Source organism: Corvus cornix, chromosome Z (assembly GCF_000738735.6).
Source record: "Corvus cornix cornix isolate S_Up_H32 chromosome Z, ASM73873v5, whole genome shotgun sequence".
NCBI lineage: Eukaryota > Metazoa > Chordata > Aves > Passeriformes > Corvidae > Corvus > Corvus cornix.
Window position 1 is genome coordinate 66835151 of NC_046357.1, and position 21278 is coordinate 66856428.

At 38.3% G+C, this 21278-nt stretch overlaps 1 protein-coding gene across 1 annotated transcript in view; it reads left to right on the top strand.

The window, feature by feature from the left end:
• SV2C (synaptic vesicle glycoprotein 2C) overlaps positions 1-21278 on the top strand; it is a 116125-nt gene that overhangs the window by 57074 nt on the left and 37773 nt on the right. Inside the window, exon 4 of the mRNA XM_010392761.4 lies at positions 9256-9407. Within this exon, the coding sequence (XP_010391063.1) occupies positions 9256-9407 (152 nt within the window). The remainder of the gene's footprint in view (positions 1-9255; positions 9408-21278) is intronic.

Here is a 21278-nt window from a genome sequence, read left to right on the forward strand (position 1 = left end):
CTTCATAAAGAATCAAAAGTTAGCAAAAATCTCAAACGGTGAATTTGGTTTCTTGTAACTTGCGGTTTTGAGGTGGTTGTCTCTGTAAGTCCACACATGCTGACTTTTACCAGCAGTTTTGTATATTATGTCTAGTGGGGAGAAACACTTAGAGTTTTATATTCACCCCTTAGAGACTATGACGTGAAGGAAATGCAAGCAGTCTGTATACATCACAAACTCCTGTTCCAAGGAGATACAGACCATGTGGAAATGTTGGCCTACAACAAGGTTGGCCTACACAAGCAGTTCCTTTCAGAAGTTCAGATCTAGACCAACAGTCAACTTTTAAAATTTTTTGTAATCAGTATTTAGTATCATCTTGCGTTCATCTTTTACCTCTTCATACCCACTTGTTCCACTTTTTCACCAGGCACCTTGTATTCTCTCACCCTCAAAAGGTTGTAATCTGTCTCTGATTCCTCTCCAGCATCCAGCTGTCTCCTACCCATGGTGATCAGTGTTTTTACACTGTGAGCTAATGAATAGCTCTGCAGGTGACTGGCTTCAAAGCTGATAGGCTATGCCAAAAGGGATATACGCTTCTCAGTGAAGCCAACGAAGCAGTTGGCAAGGTCTGAGCTTCACAAATAGCTTTGATTCAGCCCTTGCAGCTTCAGATGTGGGTAAAGGTTGACTAATCTAAACTTCAGAGAGAAGGAGTCTTCCCTAAAGCTGTTAGGAGAAGAAGACAATATTCTTATGAGGAAAGGAAAATTACACAGAAGGGAGAAAAAGACTAGACAAGGCATGTATGTAAATAAAGTAGAGAAACTACATGACAGAAAAAAAGATCAAAAGAAAAATCATAGCAAAGAATTATTTAGGTTGGAAAGGACCTTTAAAATCATTGAGGTCAACCATCAATCTAATACTGCCAAGTCTACCACTAAGCCTTACTCCTAAGCACCTCGTCTACACAGACTTTAAAACCATCCAGGGATGGAGACTCCACACTTCCCTGAGCAGCCTGTTACAATGTTTTGCAAACCTTTCCATGAAGAAATTTTTCCTACTATGCGATTCCTGTGGCAGAGTTTGAGGCCATTTCCTCTCACTCCGTTGTTCATTACTTGGAAAAGGAGTCCCCACCTGCCTACACCTCTATTCAGGTAGTTGTAGGGAGTGATAAGCGTTTTTTCTTATTTTCTCCATCCAAAACGCCCCCAGCTCCTTCAGCCACTCCTCTTATGACTTCTGCTCCAAATGTTTTGCCAACTCGGTTGCCCTCTCTGAACATGTTCCAGCAGCAAAATGACCTTCCTGTAATGAGGAGCCCAAAACTAAACACAGGATTTGAGGTGTGCCCTCACCAGTGCTGAGTACGGGGGGACAATCCCTGCCCTGGTCCTGCTGGCCACACTGTTGCTGATCCAGGCCAGGATGCCATTGGACTTCTTGGCCACCTGGGCACACCCTGGCTCATGTTCAGCTGCTGTCACCAGCACCCCCAGGTCCTTTTCCTGTGGGCAGCTCTGCAGCCACTCTGCCCCAGCCTGAGGAGCTGCCTGGGGTTGTTGTGATCCAAGAGCAGGACCTGGCACTGGGCCTTGTTGAACCTCACACCATCGGCCTCAGCCCATGGTCCAGCCTGTCCAGATCCCTCTGCAGAGCCCTCCTGCCCTCCAGCAGATCAGCACTCCCACCCAGCTTGGTGTCACCTGCAAACTGCTTAAGGGTGCACTCGATCCTACTGTCCAGATCATCAATGAAGGCATTAAACAGAAGTGCTATCAGTGCTGAGCCCTGGGGAACAACACTGGTGACCAGCCAGCTGGATGTAACTCCACTCACTGCTGCTTTCTGGGCCCAGCCACCCTGCCAGTTTTTTTACCCAGTGAACAGTGCAACTGTCCAAGTCATGGGCTACCAGTTTCTCCAGGATAATGCTTTGGGAGATAGTGTCAAAGGCTTTACTAAAGTTAGACAATATCCACAACCTTTCCCTCATCCACAAAGGTGGTGATTTTAAAGGTGACCCTATTATAGAAGGAGATTCACAGAATGTCTGTGTTGGAAGAGACCTTCAAGATCATCTAGTCCAACCCATCAAGTCAGTCAAGCAGGACCTGCTTTTCACAAACCAGACCCATGCTGGCTGGGCCTGATCCCCTGGTTGTCCTATATGTGCCATGTGATGGTGCAGGTTGATCTGCTTCATGACCTTCCCCAGCACCAAGGTCAGGCCTGTAGTTTCCCAGATACTCCTTACAACCCTCCTTGTAGATGGGCATCACGTATCCCAGCCTCCAGTCAACTGAGGCCTCCCCAACTGGCCAGGACTGCTGGTAAATGATGGAAAGTGGCTTGGTGAGCACTTCTACCTGCCACCCCCAGGACCCTTGGTGGATCCTATCCAGTCTCGCACACTTGAGCAAACCTAAGTGGTGTAGTGGGTCACTGAACATTTCCCCTTGGATTATGTTGGACTATGGATTATGCTTCTCTCTCTCTTACAGATCAGGAGGCTGGGTACCCTGAGAACAACCGGTCTGACTATTAAAAATTGAGACAAAGAAGACGCCAATCTTTTCTTCATCCTTTGGCACTGTTTCCCCCCTCATGTAAAAAAGGCTGGATATTCTCATTAGCCAGCCTTTGTTGTTAATATATTTTTTGAAACATATTTTTGCCTTTTACAGCAGTAGATAGATTAAGTTCCAGTTGGGTTTTGGCCCTTCTGATTTTCTCCCTGCATATCCTCATGACACCCCTGTACTCTTCCTGAGTGGCCTGCCTAGTCTTTCATAGATCATAAACTCTCTTATTTTTCTGGAGTTTGGCTCTCTGTTCAGTCAGGCTGGTCTTCTTCCCTGTTGGTCCAACTTCCAGCCCGTGGTGACAGCCTGGTCCTGCACTTCTAGGATTTCTTTCCTGGAGAACATCCAGTGTTCCTGGGCTCATTTGCCCACTATGACTGCCTTCCAAGGGACTTTCTCATCCAGGCTTCTAAACAGGACCAAGTCTGTCTTCCACAAGTTCATGGTGCCTTGAACCTTGCCACCCTTCCTTGTGTCTCCGACAATGAAAAGCTCTGTCATTTTGTGATCACAGTGGCCTAGAGAGCCTCCAACCATCCTACCACATCACCTACCTCTGTTCACAAACAACAGGTCCTGCAGGGTGCCCCTTGTTGACATCCTGACCAGCTGTGTCAGGGCATTATCTTCCACACACTCCAGGAACCTCCTGCACTGGTTCCTCTTCATTCTGTTGCTTTTCCAGCAGACATCGGGTAGGTTGAAATCCCCCACAGGAGCAATGGGCAGTGATTGTGAGAGTTCTCCTAGCTGCTTATAGACTATTTCACCTGCCTTTTCTTCCTGGTTTGGTGGTCTATAGCAGACACCCACCATGGTATTTGTCTTTCAAGTAAAAACTTGAAGGAAAAAGAAGAAGAAAAATCTACAAAAGAAAGACTTCATTAGCAATGATTTTGTGGTTACCAATACTGGCATATGTGAAAGCAATTTATCCGACATATCTAGAAAATTCTTTGCTATTATAAGCCTGAATGTGCATTAAACTGGACTTTTTTTAATACTGTTGGGTAAATTCAGGGAATGAATTATTTACCTGTCAGGTCATCTTTCATCAGAACTGACTATTGTAGAGTTCAGTAAATAATCATGTGAATCTTTTTACAAGAACTCTCTTGCTATTAATAGCATACAGGCCACTTGTGTACCTGCGAGGAAACGTCTTCAGTATTCATAGTCCAAAGAAACACTTGTATTTAAAAATGGGTACAATGATCTGCAAAGCTTAGTCTTTGGTGTGATGCAGTTTTCTAGGGCTTTATCCAGCAGTTCTCAAGGAAAAGGTCGGTCTGTTTCCTCACCCTTAGATACTTTGCCAGTCTAATGGCAGTTCTGAAAGGAAAACAATAGAGATACTTTTCAATGAGACTTGTGGTACTGGGCTAGAGAATTGTTAAGAAGAACTGTTATGTGCAACTGGATGGAAGGACAAGGAGTGATGGGCTGTTTCCAAATCTCTGAATCTGTGTTTTAAGCTCTATCACTGTTTAACAAATTGCAAATTACAAGGTGACAACTTGGAAATGCCGTCTCACACAGACACTACCTATTTTTAGTCTGGATGTTGTCCATGTTTGAAAGAGAAAACAAGGTATTTCAGAACACCATCTTACCTTGTATATTTAGTATTCTGTAAGGGCTTTTTTTCCTAATTATCTCTATTCCTTGTATGCTTTTGCATTTCAAGCCCCTTTGGCTAGTAAATCTGCAAATAAACAATAGCTTCTGTCTGAAGCCAGAGGTTTCTGAATGCCTCACAGAAGTGTTCTCATCCCAGCTGTCACACTGTGCAGCTGCCAAAATCTGTTGTGACAAATCACGGCTCTGAAGGTAGATTAGCAGACATTTATCATCTTTGTTTGTAACAAAGAAAATGCAAATGTACCTTAGCTTATAGTTTGTTTCACTGAATCCTACTCTCTTAAGGTGCATCACTTAAATCTCCTTTTGGTTTCACCTTTCTCACAATTTCACAGAACAAACATGAATTGAGAGTATACATAAATACATAAATATACTTTCTCTCTTGCTCTGCCTACTTCTGATGGAGTTGATTACATAAGATGAAGAATAACTGAAAAAAATCAACATTTGTCATTCTTTTGATAGACATTTATGCTATTGTCCCACATATAGATAACATGTGCAGTAGCAAAAGGTTCCTGCTGTTCCTTCATTGTTGTTCTTGCATATATTCCTACATATTTACAAAAAAAGCAAGGCTGAAGTCAGGCATCCTTTTGTTTCAGGTGAAAAGTTTGATCCTTATTGAGCGAGAGCACTTACTTCACTATCTTGGGTCAAACTCAGTGAAGTTTTGCCTCCTGTTGGTATTAGATTGTGCCTCATTAGAGAATGTGTTATTCTGCAGACAGATATCACTCATGATCATCATCCCAGTGGCTTAGATCACAGATCTAAGATCTTAGATGGTTAGTGGGTTTTTAAATCTTTTAAAGAAATGTTCAAGCTCCACACACTTTATCTGCGAAGATATAAAAAAATACTTTAGTTTTTGTATATGCCAACGAGATACGTACTTTTTGCGACCCCTAAGGAAGTAGTGCATGGACTTCTTTATGGTATTTGTGGGTAGCATGTTTCTGTCCACTGCTTGGGTTAGGGTAACTCAAGCAATAACAGAAATGAATAACAGATGAGATGCAAAAACTTCAGCTTTCTTGAATAAGTTGTGTTTAGGAAAGTTAAAATCCTTCCCATTTTTGGAATGAATGCTCTTCTCAAGTCAGCACAGTTTTCACAGGCTTTTCATCTGCACAGGCAGACATATTAAGAGAATAATACAGTTTCATGTATCAAATTGTTTTCTACAAGTGATGATGAGCTATATAATTTGCAAACACAGTAACAGCAAACAGCCCACTGTATCATACCAATTAATTGCCAGAAGCAGACTTTACACTGTATCCTGTGGGAAAATAGCATTTGCATTTCCCTTAAAACAAAAGATTAAGTCTTCCTACTGAAAAATTAGTGGCAGCTCTGCTTTTAATTTTACTTGAAATTCCCTCCTGTGCCTGCCACCATGCATTCCAGAAAATGTTGGTGGGCAACAAAGAGGCAGTCTGCTTTCAAACTTACAATACAAAAATGTTGAGAAACAAATTCTGTTCCTTCCATGAAGGTATGGAAGGGCTTACCTGGAGGCACTGAAATATCAAGGGTTTATATGAGTGCAAGTGAAGATGGGATCTAGGCTAGGATTTATTTTTTTTAACTATGAAAAGTACATTCTTCCTTGCAATTGTTGGGTGATATGGTGGTGGCTTTTTTAATATGAACTTTTGATAAGTTAATTCATAATTTTCAGTAGCAGTTGAAGGATCTGAAAAATCCTCACAAGACAGTGATGGAAGAAGTTGGAGATACTCTGGTCTTCCCTTGCCCAAGTCTTCGAGAGGTAGTTTATGCTTCTGCTAGCAATGTTCAGTATACCAGATACCATGTTAGCTCTGTAATAATAAATGACTGTAGTACCCAGCACAAGCTAAAATTTCTGCAAGAGAAATTTCTGCAAAGAAATTTCTTTGCTCCTTAGAAGAGTTCTCAAGATCCATTCAGTTTTTAAGGAGTTTTCTCATTGTTGTGGAGTGTGACAACAGTTGTAGCTGTTCCTACTCTCCCTTCCTGCTGTCACTTGCTCTGCATTTAGGAACAAGTTTTAGGGAGTGGAGACATGGCTACTGTCACTTTGAGATTGTCCAGCATTAAGAGCAAAAGAACAGTCTTCTGCAGGAGGATGCTTCCTACCCGTCTCCCTCCTTGCTCCTCCAGTTTTGCTGTTGATTAGCCTTTCTAAGTTTTTCATAATAGTTTTTTACTTTTTGTTGTATCTTTGTGATATAGGAAGATCTTTACAGGTACTGGTGTCCTAAAAGATTGTAGCAGAATCAGTCTGCACTTACATGAGGCCAGAAGGAAGAGTTTAACCAGCTGAGACCTAAATTTTCCATTCACAGGTTTAAGGTGCAAAAAAGTGCACAACATGCTTTACTACACCATCACTATGAAACGAAGACCTACAACTCTACATATCAGCAGTTGTCTGTATCATGGAAGTACACCCCGTATTTCTCCTTTAAACTGTAGACAGGTTATTTTCACTGTTTAATCAATATGAACATAGTATCTGGACTTTAGAGAGTTCTTAGCCTGTTGGTATACTGGAAATGCCAAATTAACCAATCAGTTGAAACAGGAAAACTGTGAGTTTTCAGAGCTGATTTTTTTCCCCTACTCATTTGCATATCATAAATAAACATTTTAATTTGCTGGCTCCAGAATTCCTTTTACATGTAAAAAAGGTCTGTTTGCTAGAAAAGTGCCCTCTTAATATGGTCAGTATATACAGTGCTTCTTCTGTAGCTTTGTAGAACCTTTAGGATGTAGCATAAATGCCAACCCCCCTGAATCAGTTTTAACTGCTAAAGCAGCATCTACCTCCAATCATCCATGATACAGTTGGCTCATGCTGACAGGTGGGAGATGCCTTTTTTGCTACTTTTGGTCAGGTTCTGTGTACGTTTTGTGACATTAGGACAGGGTAGGTTTTTTCAACTTAAAACATCCACCCAATGGGTGCCATGAGCAACATATTAAATTAGGTCTTCTTGAAAGTGGGCACCTATAACTCCTCATCACCTATAACTCCTTTCTAGCTTTGGCAGGAAAGAGGAAGATCTTGTTTCTGATTCTACTAGTAAATTTTTGACATTAGAAAAGAAACTCTAAGTAGAACCATGAGTACTCTATTTAGACAATATTGTGGAAGTGCAATTCAAAGCTGTGTCTGAGCCTTGGAGGGTAAGACATCATAGCTGTGATCTGTTTATATTTTGGGAACTGGAGAGCCCTGAATCCATAAAAGCACTGAGACAGCAGGGCTTCCCCATCACAGGAAAATGAGTTGTGGTTCTACTCTTTGCCATGCCCCCTCAGGTTTTCCTCAGCCCGGGCTTTCAGGGGAAGCTCCAAGGACAATGTCTCCTGTTGCTTGTGACAGACCAGTTTACTGGTGAAGGCTTTCAGTGTTTCCATCCTTGAAAAGCAATGGGATACAGCCCTTGTAAACTGTGTATATAACAAGAATTCCTTGAAGTGTAAACATTTGCGTTACCAGCAGAGCCTTTAACAGCTAATGGGTTCAACTATGCAAAACATTCATCGTAAAGCTAAATATTGCCCAGCAGTATTTCAGAGAAGACAAGGCTTTAGGCTGTCCTAATCGGACCCTCCAGTACCTGAAGGGATCCTATAAGAAAAATGGAATGGAGAGAGACTTTTTACAAGAGCATGTAGTGATAGGACAAGGGGGAATGGCTTCAAACTGAAAGAGGGCAAGTTAGATATTAAGAAGAAATTCCTTACTGTAAAGGTGGTGAGGGACTGGAATACGTTGCCGAGGAATGTTGTGCCATCCTTGGCAGTGTTCAAGGCCAGGTTGGATTGGGTTATAAGGAAACTGGTCTAGTGAAGTACCTGCCCATATGAGGGAGTTGGAACCAGCTGATCTTTCAGGTCCCTTCCAACCTAAAGCATTCTATGGTTCTATGAAGAGCTGTATAAAGGAAATGAGAAAACAGCAGTCCCCTGTGCAAGCATAACAGTCAATCCAGCACTTCATCACAGTACATGAAGATATCTTAAAATGAACTGTATGGCTATGGCATGGAATTTTCCTAGTGGTGATATACCATTTCTACCATTTCTATATTCATGTTTTCCTTATTAATATTTGTTTAAAAGTGTTTTGAGGTTTGCTCTTTGCTGCCAGTTCGGCAGCTCCCAGATGACATCATAAATATGCATTTATCTTTAAAATTAACTTAAAAATTCAAACCATGCCATATATTGCTTTGAAGTATGTAATCTAATAAGTGAGAAGGTATTTTCTTCATTGGAAAAAATAAAATCCACAAGGACTTGTCCTGATCTAGAACATTTGACAGCTTGCATATGTAGTGAGCAGGTAAAGATAGTAACAGATGACTTGGACATGGGTACAAAAAGTGATACATATCTTGAGTTACTTCAATTTCTGTAAAAAAAAAATAAATAAAAAGAGTTAAATCTTCTCTTTTGTTTTTTTTTGTCCAGCTGACCTTCAGACAATGTTTATATTACCATGTGAAAAAATGAACATTATATGAATGCATATGCCATTCATATGGGGCAACTGAATAAAATATGTTTTTAATTGTGTGTAAAAAAACCCATTGACAGTTAGTTACTTCTTGGTTACCTAAATACTGGGAGGTAAGACTTAGAGAAATACCTATTACACTTTGGGAAAACGATTAATATTTTTCCATTAGAAGCAATGTATTTTGACACTTGTCAGTAGGCTGCCATGATTTTGTAATGGTGAAAGTCAAGACTTTGCGCTGATTTTTGTTCCAGTGACTGACACGTTGACAACTCCCTTGAAACACTGAATGCAATAAATAGTACATAGAATTTTCAAGGAAATATTTAACAAAAATTGCACCCAAACTGATGAAAGTTTTCTCTAGAGTTCCCCAATACATGGTGTAATTTGAGAAAAAATGCTTGCCAGAGAAGCTGCTTGTAGTTGAGGTGTTTGATGACTGCTGCTGTTCAAACTTGATCTAGCTGTTACTCTCTTGCTTAATCCATGATCTGTATCTCTTTTTAGGATTGGAGGAGCTATGCCAACAGTCTTCTCCTATTTTTCGGAAGTGCTTGCTCGGGAGAAACGAGGTGAACACCTGAGCTGGCTCTGTATGTTTTGGATGATTGGTGGCATCTACGCTTCTGCAATGGCTTGGGCAATAATTCCTCATTATGGTAAGAAAATCCATAGAAGAAAGAGAAAGTCCTTGTGATTTGGAGTTCTTCTAGTATGAAAGTAAAGATCTTGAAGTACAGCTTAAAGAAGGGTCTCCATGTCTGTTCTCAAACTACTGACCTAACTGTTAAAAAGAAATTGATTCCTTTTAGAGGATTGATGCCTTAGGTTTTAACTTTTATATTTTCCAAATCCTGTACTGTGTAGTGTGTAACTCTGAAGTTTCTTGTGGCCTGTTAGCTGCTGTTCTCTCAGGCTACTTAGACATAACAAGCTCTCCAAGTAAACCTAGATTGTCCAAGGCCCCAAAATATGTTGACTAAGGCTTCTGAAGAGGAGGGCAAACTTGGGGTAGTTACATTATTAACTGGGGTTGTACTTGGAGAATTGATCCTGATGTGCAAATGGACCAAACTTACAAAAGTGTGAAGAACTGGTGATCCAGGGTCCATCTTAGGTGTAGCCTTTTGACTGCCCAAGGTATACCTTGAAGGCCCTTCAAATAAATACCTACCTTTATTCCCTTATTCTTGTCTAGTCTCTGTTTTTAGGTAGCCACCTCAGGCCTCAGGATATAGAGGGAATAGGTTGTACATCACATAAGAAATAATATATTACAAGATGCAAAAATTCACCAATGTCCATATTTAGTCAGAGTCTTCAAATTACTGAGAACCTGGACATGTGAAAATGTAATTGGTGTTACTGTTAAATCTGGAGAAAATAGATTATGTGGAGATTTGCATCAGAGAAATTTTCAATTGCTGGAATGTCAAATTAGTGTTCCTTTTGACACAGTGATAGATTATGAATTAAACATTCTTGAGAAAAGGAGTAAGAATTTTCTTAATGTTTGCAGCACTGAAATCTGGAATTAGTCTGAAAATAAATCTGTACAGAATGTTTCTTAGTAGATATTTTTAGTGGTGTAAAAACAGATATATGGAATAGAGTACATTTAAATGCTGTAGGGATGTATGAGGGCAATGGCTGAAGTTACACACACATGAAACACAAGCTACCTCGTGGAAGAGCTCTTTAACTGCCCTGTCATAGTTAAACATAATGTGGAGGTACAGATTCAGTTCTTTGTCTCCTGGGCTTGCCTTTTAGAACAGTTAAGTGCTCACAGTTCTCCAGGGTTGCTGAGACTGCTCAGGGGTTCTTAAAAATCAGCTTCTCAAGCACTTCTCCCTGGCAGGCCTCAAGCGAAGTAAAGCAGCGCTGTGAGTTAGCTGGCATCCAAAGCAGCTTTCTTTAGCCAAGCAATGAGGTTTATCACAGCTATATTGTGAAAGAGGGGGCAAATTCATGAGGTTTGCCCAAAGTGACGGGAACATTTAGCAAGTGGTAATGTCCAGAAATAAATTATAATAATGCAGACTAATCAAATACCTAGACTGTTGCATTAAAATTAATTTTAGAGTTTAGTACACTCAACCTGAATCTATACCTTCAACCTTGCCTTTTGACTTTGAATTGCTGGAAACAAAGAGACGAATTTGTGCTGACAAGGCACAATATGGATTTTTTTTTTTCACAATTAGTAAATTGCACTGGATGACAAGTACTTTTTTGCTTTCCTGTGGACTTTTATTTTCTTTATCTCTCAATGGAAAATGCAGACATTATGACAGACTGATTTACATAGGTTGTCTCATTTCATTGTAGATTTTATAAACAGTTTTATATCCTTTACTGAACTGCTTTTAAAACATCACATAGCAGTATATTTTAATGGATTCACAAAAGCAGTGTTATTACAGGGAAAAAATTTCTTCTTTCTTTAGCAGTGGAAGAATATCAGCAACAAAAAGGAGCGCTGCACTGGTTTGTTGCTGCTGTTGCTGTTGTTTTTTCCACCTGCAAGAATATTTGTTAAATAATATAAACCAAAAGAAAATAAAAAACCAATTTCAAAATATAGTATTCTTTAGTGCTAGATGTAAAAATCAATATTTGCAGTTTATTAAGGTAAGTTATAATGATCAAAAGAAGGCCAAAAAAATCAAGCTGTAAACAACAGAATCCTTTTCACAGTAAAAGAAGTAAGCTCATACAACATTTTGGCAAAATTAAACAGAACATATTTATGGGTTTTAATGAGGTCTTTAAATTGTCTTTACTTTTAAAACAGACTTTTTTGTTATGTTTGAAATTTAAAAGCTAGTCTTAGGTCCTACTAAAAATGTGAAATCACTCCAGCTCATTGCAAACTATTTTGTTGTCATAATGCTGTGCCAAGCTGCCAGATGTTGCCAAGGGCTCCCAGGGCAAATCCTGCTCCAGAATTTGGGGAGTGTGGTCACACATTGCTGTCCCCTCCTAGAAACATTCCAGGTCAGACAAACGCCCATGCAGGTGTCTAACCATTTGTATCACATGCATTTACAAGGAGGCTCTTACAGTATTTTCTCTTTTACAATTTCTACATGGTTTCCATAGATTTATTTTGCCAGAATTAAGCAGAGATAAAGATTTTCCCCCAAATCACTTAATGTACTTCTCATCATTCACACCTTCACTGACCAGAAAGCAAAGCATAATTTTAAACAACTCTTCCACTTTTACACAGCACTTATAATTGTGCATGGGTATTTCTGTGTTCTTTGCTTCTCACTTGAGGAGTTGACAGCATTTGTTTTTCTCAGCTGGACTCAGAAGTTACTCAATAGCAGTGAATGAAGCTCCATCCATAAAAAAGCAATCAACTGTCATTGAGCATAGTGGAATTATATTAATAGTAAGATATCAGGTCAACACAGTAGAATAATTTTGAATATTCTTTTCTTCCTTCTTTTACCAATGTATTCCTTTCATTTGTACTCCTTCTTATATAAGCCACTTTAAAAGAGTCCTAGATTCATAAGTATACATTATCTAGCCCAAGGCAGACAGTGAAGCTATGTATGCATGTAAGTTTGCCAGTTGAACATTTAGCTATATCCTTCTGGGAGAAAACAAGGATTATTCTCTATATGTAACAGTTTATCTCTGTTGTTGTTCGAGCAGCACAGGAGAGTCTGAAACAGGCGTAATGCTCTGAAATACAAAATAAAGTGCTAATAACTGTTGTCTTGATATCAGCATCTTGTTAAGTGAGGGATTAGTGTGATGCAGTGCTGCAGTGACCACATATGGAAAGGCCAATATCATCTGGAAGACAAGAATCTCTTTAGTAGGGGTTTTTGATTTATGTATCTGTTGGCTGTTGTTTAAAAAATGAAAGTTTATGTAGACCTGTTCAGGGTCTCCTAAACTCGAGCTCAAGCTGTGAAGAAGAAGAAACATCTGCAGAGAAATGCTTCTAATTGCAACTAATTTTGAAAGTCCCAGATTAGACTGCTAAGAAGAAATTCCTCTCTACACTGCTTATATCAGGCTGGATAGGAGGAATAACAGTCATTCTGTAAATATATTTGCAAGTGCAATTTTAATTTTAGCATCCTGTTTCAAGGTAGGGTAGTTAAAAGACTGTCAAATGCATCAATTGTGTATTACAATAGACTTTAAAAATATTCATTTTTCAAATAATGAAGAAGTCTAAGACTGCGAAATTTTAGTTTAAAATCTAGACATTGATGTCTTACAATTTTTTGACACCAACTTTATGTTTTAGTCGGAGAATAGGAATTTAAAAGAATTGTGAAATTCTTAATTCTTAATTTCATAATTCTTATGAAATTCTTGTTACAAATTATAAACTAGTCACTAGTCACAAATGATACTTCTACATCAGTCATTAGAGTTTTACTAAGAAAGCCATTCTTTCCCAAATGGATTTTTTTTGAGAGAGTAACTTCTTTACAGTAACACAGAGCTTAAAAATACAGTGTCCAAGTAATGCACTCACTCTTGACTTGCAAAGCATTGTATTTAAAATATTAACAATATCTTCTATTTTAAAAATGTTTAATTATGTCTCCTACTGGAAATTTTTTGTATTCATTTCCTGGTCTGTAAAATATATTCACTTCTATTCTCTCTGAAGTTTTTTTCCTATTACTTTTCTCCTGTCAATAACATTAAATGAGTTTAAAGGGCAGGAACTGGGACTTAATTTAGACAGGATAGAAGTTAAGTTTTGAATACAGTTGTTATAATGTTATTAACATTAACTGCCAAATACATTCACAGAATCTTCATTCACTGGATGTTGTCAAGGGCTCTTGAAACTACAGCCTGTCCTTAATAGTTTAGAACCACGCTAAATTCACTAGAGCTACCAATGGAGACCTGTTGTCTGTTCTTAATTCTGCTTTCCATAATTAGATAAGTCTTTTTGTAGACACAGGAGTCTAAAATGGCTTCTGTTTCCATCTGAGTGCAACTGTGATGAGAATGGACCAATCTATTTCTCTTTTGAGTAAGAAGTGGCTTTCAAATTGGCCTGAAAAATATTTCTCAAGTTTGTAGCAGAAGATTGTTGCAGTAAAGCAGTTCAATTCATCTGAAGAAATTAAGGCTAGTGGCAATGAAAATGATCCTCTTATCACCTTTTTGCATGGTGGCTTGAGAAAAATTTTTGTCTTATTTCCAACGTCATGTTTGCTCTGTTTTTGTGTCATCCAATTGAAGATAAAGATAAACCTATCTTCAAAACTGCAATGAAATCCCCTTCTGCACGAAACCATAATGAACTGTATTGTAGTAAAACAGGCAAGGAGGTAAGCAAAGCTGCATGCAGCAACTATGCAGATGAGGAGATAGAGAGCTACTGGCTCACTGTGCAACACATAGCATGTACAGCATCAGGCAATGTTAATGGAGGAATTAACCTTCCAGCCTGCTGCAGATCTGAGCATGATGGACTAAAATTGTGGAGTGGCAATGAAATGAGAAAACCTTTTAACTCCGTTATTCTATCTGGGTTTTTGTTGGGCTGAAGGGTTTCTCAGTGGCACATGGCAGCAGTGGTATTGGGTTAAAAATTCCTACGCCAATGCTTTATACTATCAGTGGGTTATAGGCTTAGGGCACAGCCCTAACATCTAGTACATGGTATGCAATAAAGGCAGATGCATTTTAGGAGGCATCCATCTTCCAGCACTTCTGGTGAGCAGACCTGGATCCTCTTGAGTGGTAGGATCTGTAAGTATGGATTACAGAGACTGAGCTGATGTTTCTGTCAAGTGGAGGTAGTACAGATAATGAAAAATATTTTATAATGGTGTGTTGGTTAAGCGTATGAATGGAACTGCCATGGAAGTAGTGAAGTGTCAGGCATTGAAATTCCTGTTGCAGGGGCTGTTGTTGATTCTGATTTGAAGCAAGTTGATGCACTGGATGCCCCCGCAAAGTTCCCTCACCCCTGTTCTATTAAACAGATACTGTTCCTTTGCGGTGTGTTGGGGTAGGCCAGAAAACAGCAAACGAAGGAAAAAAACAGAATTTAAAAAAAGAATAGAAAAAGAAGCAGCATTGAATATTCCCAGCACATGTAGGAAAATGCCTGCCTGTCAAACTGTTCTGGCTGGTAGCTCCAAAAGGAAGACAGAAAGCTTCTTGGCTGAATAACACTGCACTGGTAGAAACAGAAATTTATAAGTTGGTTCTTCTTTAATTTTTAAAATTCTGGATTCTCGAGGAAAAAAAAAAACACCTCCAAGACCTTAATATTGTTTTTCTTATTTTCCTCAAACTTTTCTCTAATAGGCTTCCTTTTCATGGTAGTTCTGAACAAATTCATGTCATAGCAACAGCTGTTAGGGAAAAAGCTGAACCCAAGGTTCCATTTTCTATTATACAGTAGTTTCCATTCTTTGCAGAAGAATTTCATCAGTTACCCAGTACAAAGAGAAATACTGAAGAAGATGGCCTGGGGAAGAGCACAATGCTTTTTTTCTCAGCTGTAAAAGGCCCATGAATGCACCAAGAAATCTGCAGTCTGCAGAATTTGAAATCAATATATTGTCCTTTTTTCAGGTTTGGAGGAAATATGTGAACCAAAATTTAAAACCAAGAACAAATCTTCAAATTTGCCTCCTACTATTTCCTTTCTGATATATCTTCTGTCTTGAGAATAAACCTAAACAAATGAAAAATACCATTTGATATTTAAAGAAGTTAGAGCTTTGTTAAAGTTGAATCTGCACTTGCAATGAAACTGTGTAATGCTGTATAAATGGACTAGATCGGGCATAAAGGCACCTACTACCTAATGCAACATCTGTTGATCCATTTTACATTCCTCTAAGAGACAAAGTGATCCCCAGTGCGCTATGCTTCCCCTCTGCCAATACTTAATGCACTTATATTAATCTGGTATTCTGCAGATGAAGCTACATCTATACTTTTTTTAATCTGAGTTAATTAAAATGTGTGCAAGGCAGTTTCAATGTTAACTTGAGTTATCAACTTCTACTTGTGAATTGTTCTTCATTTGAAATAATCCTATTAGATTACACCGAATGTGTACTTTAAAAAAATCTTCATCTTTAGGAACAACAATAATGACAGAATACGGCAGAATTTAGAAGAGCTGCTTATGCAAATCTAACTAGGAGAGCAAAACAAACCACTTTATCAGGTTTCTTATATTCTGTGCTCTAATGAAGAGTTTGATATGGTCATTTCAATGTTTATATTTGCAAGCCCTAGAAGTTTAAGTAGCTTTTAGCACATCTACTTAGTGAACACTTAAGATGCTCATTAGTGAGCTTCAGATATAACCTTTTCCTTGGCATTTTAGGTTAAGGGTGAAAGAGAAAATTTTTTATGGAGAGGTTCAGTAAAAATCTGGCAAATTGTTTTGTGAGCAAAGAAGATATGAGGCTCGGTTTTCTAGGGGTTTCTGTCAATCACCTTTCGATCCTGGCAAAATCCCTTCTGCCCTCTCTTCCCCTATGTTGCTTACAAGGCACCATGGCAGTGCTTTTAGTTTGTCCTTGCTTTTTTTGGATCCCTTTCTGCTATAGTCTCTACAATTCCCCTTTCTTTCCCCCAGAACTCTGCTATAAGAACCATTCAGATGTCCACACTCGCACTGTGCTCCCTGGTGCAATACAGCCCTGTTCTGGCCTAGCTGCTCTCAGGGAGAAGGCAGCTCGTTTCAACCTGGGTCAGATCAGTGCCAAAGCCAATGGATGGGGTGGCTGTGTTGCAGTCCCCATCCCCAGGTAGGCTCCAGCATCCCTGAGGGACCACTGGTATCTCCTGCCTTTTCCTTCTTTTTCCAAGTGACTCTCTCTTCTCTGCCTGGGCAGCATATTTCACAAGGCTTTGGAGAATGTGGTTATCTTTGAGACTATTGCTTCCTGTGATGTTTGATTGAGGTAGCTTAATGGCTTTAAAGAATGCTAGTGGAGGAACTGATGGACAGGTGAACAGACTGTTGCCATTAAGCATCATTGTTCAATGCCATAAACATAATTTTCCGCAGAAACCATAGTAATTGTCAGTCATTCTCATGACAATAAAAAATGTCAACTTCTCAGCCTTTCTCTTAATGAAAATTCAGTTTCACACAGTGAATTGGCCTTGAGTTTAATTTAAGGAAAATTACATCCAAACCAATAAAGCTGCCTTAGAAACCTGTCTAGACTGGCCAGCAGAAGTACCTGCAGTGTCAGGTGTTAACCTTGTTTTTCACTTTTAGAAACAAATACGATTCTAATCTGATAAGATTTCTTTGTTAATATTTTCAATGTTAAATCATAAAAAAAACCACTTTTGATTTTGAGATTGGTCTACAACAGATCAAAAATTCATGTGATTGTTCATATACAAAAATACATTAATTTCCTCTAGAACATAACCTGACAGTATACATTCATCAACCACAATTCTGTATTATTTCTATGGCATGTAAAGCTACCTGCTTTGAAGAACTTGGTGATTGTCCTTTTAGTAACAGTTTCCTTTCACTTTAATAATATATTCTGTCTATGGATTGCATATACAACTGGAATATAATTTTTCAATTTGCAGTGCAGTTGCTTTTAAAATAAAATTAACAAATTCAATTGCAAATGACATTGGATTGGTTTTTTTCAGGAACTTTGTTCACACTTTTCCTCAAAGAAAAGTACTTTATGTTACTTTTGAAAAGCATGCCTACTTTAATGAAAGTAATTCCATTGAGGTCTTTTCAAATATCCATGCTTACCAGAGTATATGAATACAACATCTGACTATATTCTTTCTGTTCATACTTGTAGGAGAGGACAAAAATATGGCAAAACCTGATTTATCTTCCTTACAGTGTTTGTGTGCTTAGTATTTCCAAGACAACTCTATTTTTACACCTTACAAAGATGCCAGCAGAAAACAGTATAAAATGAGCAGTGATAAGCATTAAGATTTCATAGTGAGGGCTCTGGGCTGAGGTTTCCATTCACAGTTTCCTCAGCTTTGGTGCTGGGCAAGGTGAAGAATTGCTGCTTTCTACCACTCTCTGTTTCTCCCTTGATGTTTAAGTTAGTATTTTTTTTTTTTAGTATTGGGGCAATTTGTTTTCAGACATTGAAAGCTTTGGCCCCCCTCTTAGTTGTTTCATGAAAATGTCATTGCCATATAATAAAAGAATAAGGAATTGCAGCTAAAGAGATCAAGGTTATATTTATATTGGTTAATTTTCCCACAGAAACATTATTTAGTTCAATCCGATATAAACATTTGATTCCTTTATTATTCTAGACTTTCAAGGAAGTCATGAAGCTGTATAAAAGAAAGAATGTAATATAATTCTCTGCATTCTTAATATATTGTATTTTCATTGTTCCCTTTGAGAATTGCATTTCAAATACTGGGACTATCTGTTCATACGCAAATCCACTTCCCCACTGCCACTATGATAGGCTCTTACTGAGAATCGTTAGTACTTGATTTGAGAATGCAAAAAAATATTTTGTTACAAGTCTTTGACAGAGGCTTGAATTCAAGGCTTCTGACCCATGGTTCACAGTATGTACAGAAAGGCCCCACAGAATGTACAGTAAGGTCAGAAATGTGACCAGGTTTGTTTAATTGACTGCTGTTAGATTAGAAGATAATTCCTAGAATGCACATCGGCTCTAATCGTTTGGTCACATAAAATACCTGCTTAGTCTATCTGTCTCTCTCCCAGTGATAGGATATTCCTCCTTTTTGTTTAAAATTAAAAAAAAAAAAAAAAGGAGAGAAAACAAGAGGCAAATGAAATAGCAAAAAATAGAAATAAGACAAAGCACAGCACTGAAATGCTCATTGAAAATAATATTTTTCTTGCAACATCTTTCAAGCAAAAAAATGTAATAGAGTTACATTTTGAAAGAGTTTCTTTAATTGCAGAGATATTCTGTTGTTACACTGCAGCAGCACACAAAAGGTAAAATGTGCATCACTGGTAAAAGACATGTCCTCTTGGTATTCTTCAAATAATGTTCCAGCATTTCAATTAATGTTTTGTTTCTAAGTTAAGCTAGATAAGGAGGCTCCATTTTCTTTTCACAAGCTGCAGTGTTTCATTGTGCCTTTTACTGATTGTCCTTTTTGATTAATTGCTTCTCTTTCCTTCTTTTCCATGAGCCCATCATTTAAATATCCTTAGTTCAGATGCACATAAATCACTGGGAGTCCTGGAGCGGGACAAGAACACTTACATTTTCAATTAGTTTCCACATCTAACTGCTGCTTTCAGTAGTGTCTACAACAACGCATCACACCAAACATAGCACCATTTCTGATCTCAGAGCTATGGATAGACAGTGAAGGGCACCACACAAGAATACATAGATATCATTGTATCTGTATTTTTTTATATGGGTAGGACAACAATATGAAGAGATTTTGTTGCAGACAAGTGTTTCCTTATAGACTTTGTTCATAATGGCTACTACACAGGCATTTGACAATTTCACATTGTCTTCTTACAGAAGTGGATTCTGTCTGCTCTCAGTGATTTAGTCTTATTGTACTCTGCAGCATGGTCCAAACAGATGCCTCAAAATTAATGCAAAACCATTTTTCAATTCTTAAATAAAGTAGTGGGAAACTACTAAGCACATGTAGGAGAATGGAGGTAAAAAACTTAACACATATTAAAAGTAACATACAAATGAATTTCATATGAAGTTTGAAGCACATTTTAGTGACATTTGGTTGTGCAGTCTTGGTGCCAACATTGGCCATGATATTTTGAAGCCCTGACAGCAGCATCTCTTACCATGCTGTCTCCCCCACTTCCGATATTAATTGCATCTGTTTGAACCATTTTCTCTGGAAAGCTTAACAGAACCTTTTCTTCTTAGACTGACAAGCCTGTGATGTTGTCAGTGTTGTGGCTGGTAGATGTTGCTCTTTGTTTTGCAGATTGTGAAGTGCCTTCATTGAACAGCTGCACAGAGTCAGACTCAAGCCAGGACTTTGCAGAAATGCCTGAGTACATAAATCTCTGGGGCCACTGACTCAGTCAGCCAAACAGTCAGATCAATTATGTGCCACAGTCCTTGTAATGAGATTTGCAGCTACATATTAACCCTTGGTAGCCTATTCTTTTTTATTTATTTATTTGTTTATATCTGAGTACTTAAAACATCATCTTTACAGTTGTTAAGTCTCTATTGTAAACTTTATGTAGTTATTGAATAGATCTTGTTTGTGTTGGAAAAATACATTTCAGTTTTTATGCTCACTCTTTATCTGGTTGTCAAGCTAAAAAAATTCAGCTACTGCTGTGGTTTTTGATAGCAGGGTTTTCATAAAATGCTTCTAGACCATATGGCCACAAAAAAAATTAAGACAAATATATCTTCCTTCCATAGGCCTTGGTTAGCCACCTAGTATCCTACAAATCCATTTGGAAAATGTCTAGTGGTCATTAAATTGAGGAAGGATATAAACCACTGACCTATTGCATCCCAGCATTATTTTTTTTTCCTAAGTCAATGGCATTGCTAAGGCATTGGGAAGATTGAAAATGTATATATGAAAGATCATCAGAGCAGTATCAAGAAGTATTGGCTTCCGTAGGACTGAGAATGGTGCCATATGATGTAGCTTTATAACATATCTTTAACTACAAGGAGAAAATTTTCCAAATCTAATTTACGTGCAGAAATGTGACAAAAGCAGACATTTAAAGGAAAATAAAACATTTGAGCTTTTGATTACATGTCACAGCTCTTTTCATGTTTTGCATCTACACCCTGGACAAAAGTTTACCTGTGTTTTTCTACACTCATTTCTAGAAGTCTTGGGCAGTTTTCTCTGAGCAAGGGCCATGAGTACACATAAGGGAAATTCAGAACATTCTAGCCTATAATATGCATATTTACTTAATTTCAATAGCTACATGGTATTTCTCCTTTTAAATTTCAGGAGTATGCAATCGACTTAAGTTTCAGGAGAGATTTTCCACTGATTTGTATTTTATAAACTATGCGGTAGAGAGGAAGAAAGGTATTTTGAGAATGCACAAAGTAGAATATTTTAGAAAAACTGATTCAACATCTAAGCAGAAAATTACAGATATGCCCTAGCAAGCTTTCAGAATCTGTGCTCATTAACCAAAGACTGTAATGAGTGAGGATATGCCCACTTCTCAAGGAATATAATGATATTTGCATTCAGAATAAAGCCATGTTGAAGTTACTCAGGCTCAATTCCTGGTAATAGGTGTCTGAAGTCTGGTGAAATGACAGGATGGTAGCAAAACTCTTAATGATGATTTACGTCAAGATGTTGCAATATTGTGTGGAAGTGCTTTTTTGGCAGGTTTCCAGTCCTATAAGATAGTTGCATTCCAATTGTGTTCAGAATTACTAAGGAGCACAATTGATCCTGCAGGCTGGTGGAGACATTACACCAGCACGACATCTTAGCATAGTGCTTTTCCATTATTTCTCCCTTGCTTGAGAATGGAAAGTTCTCAGTGGCCAAAGTTAAAAAAA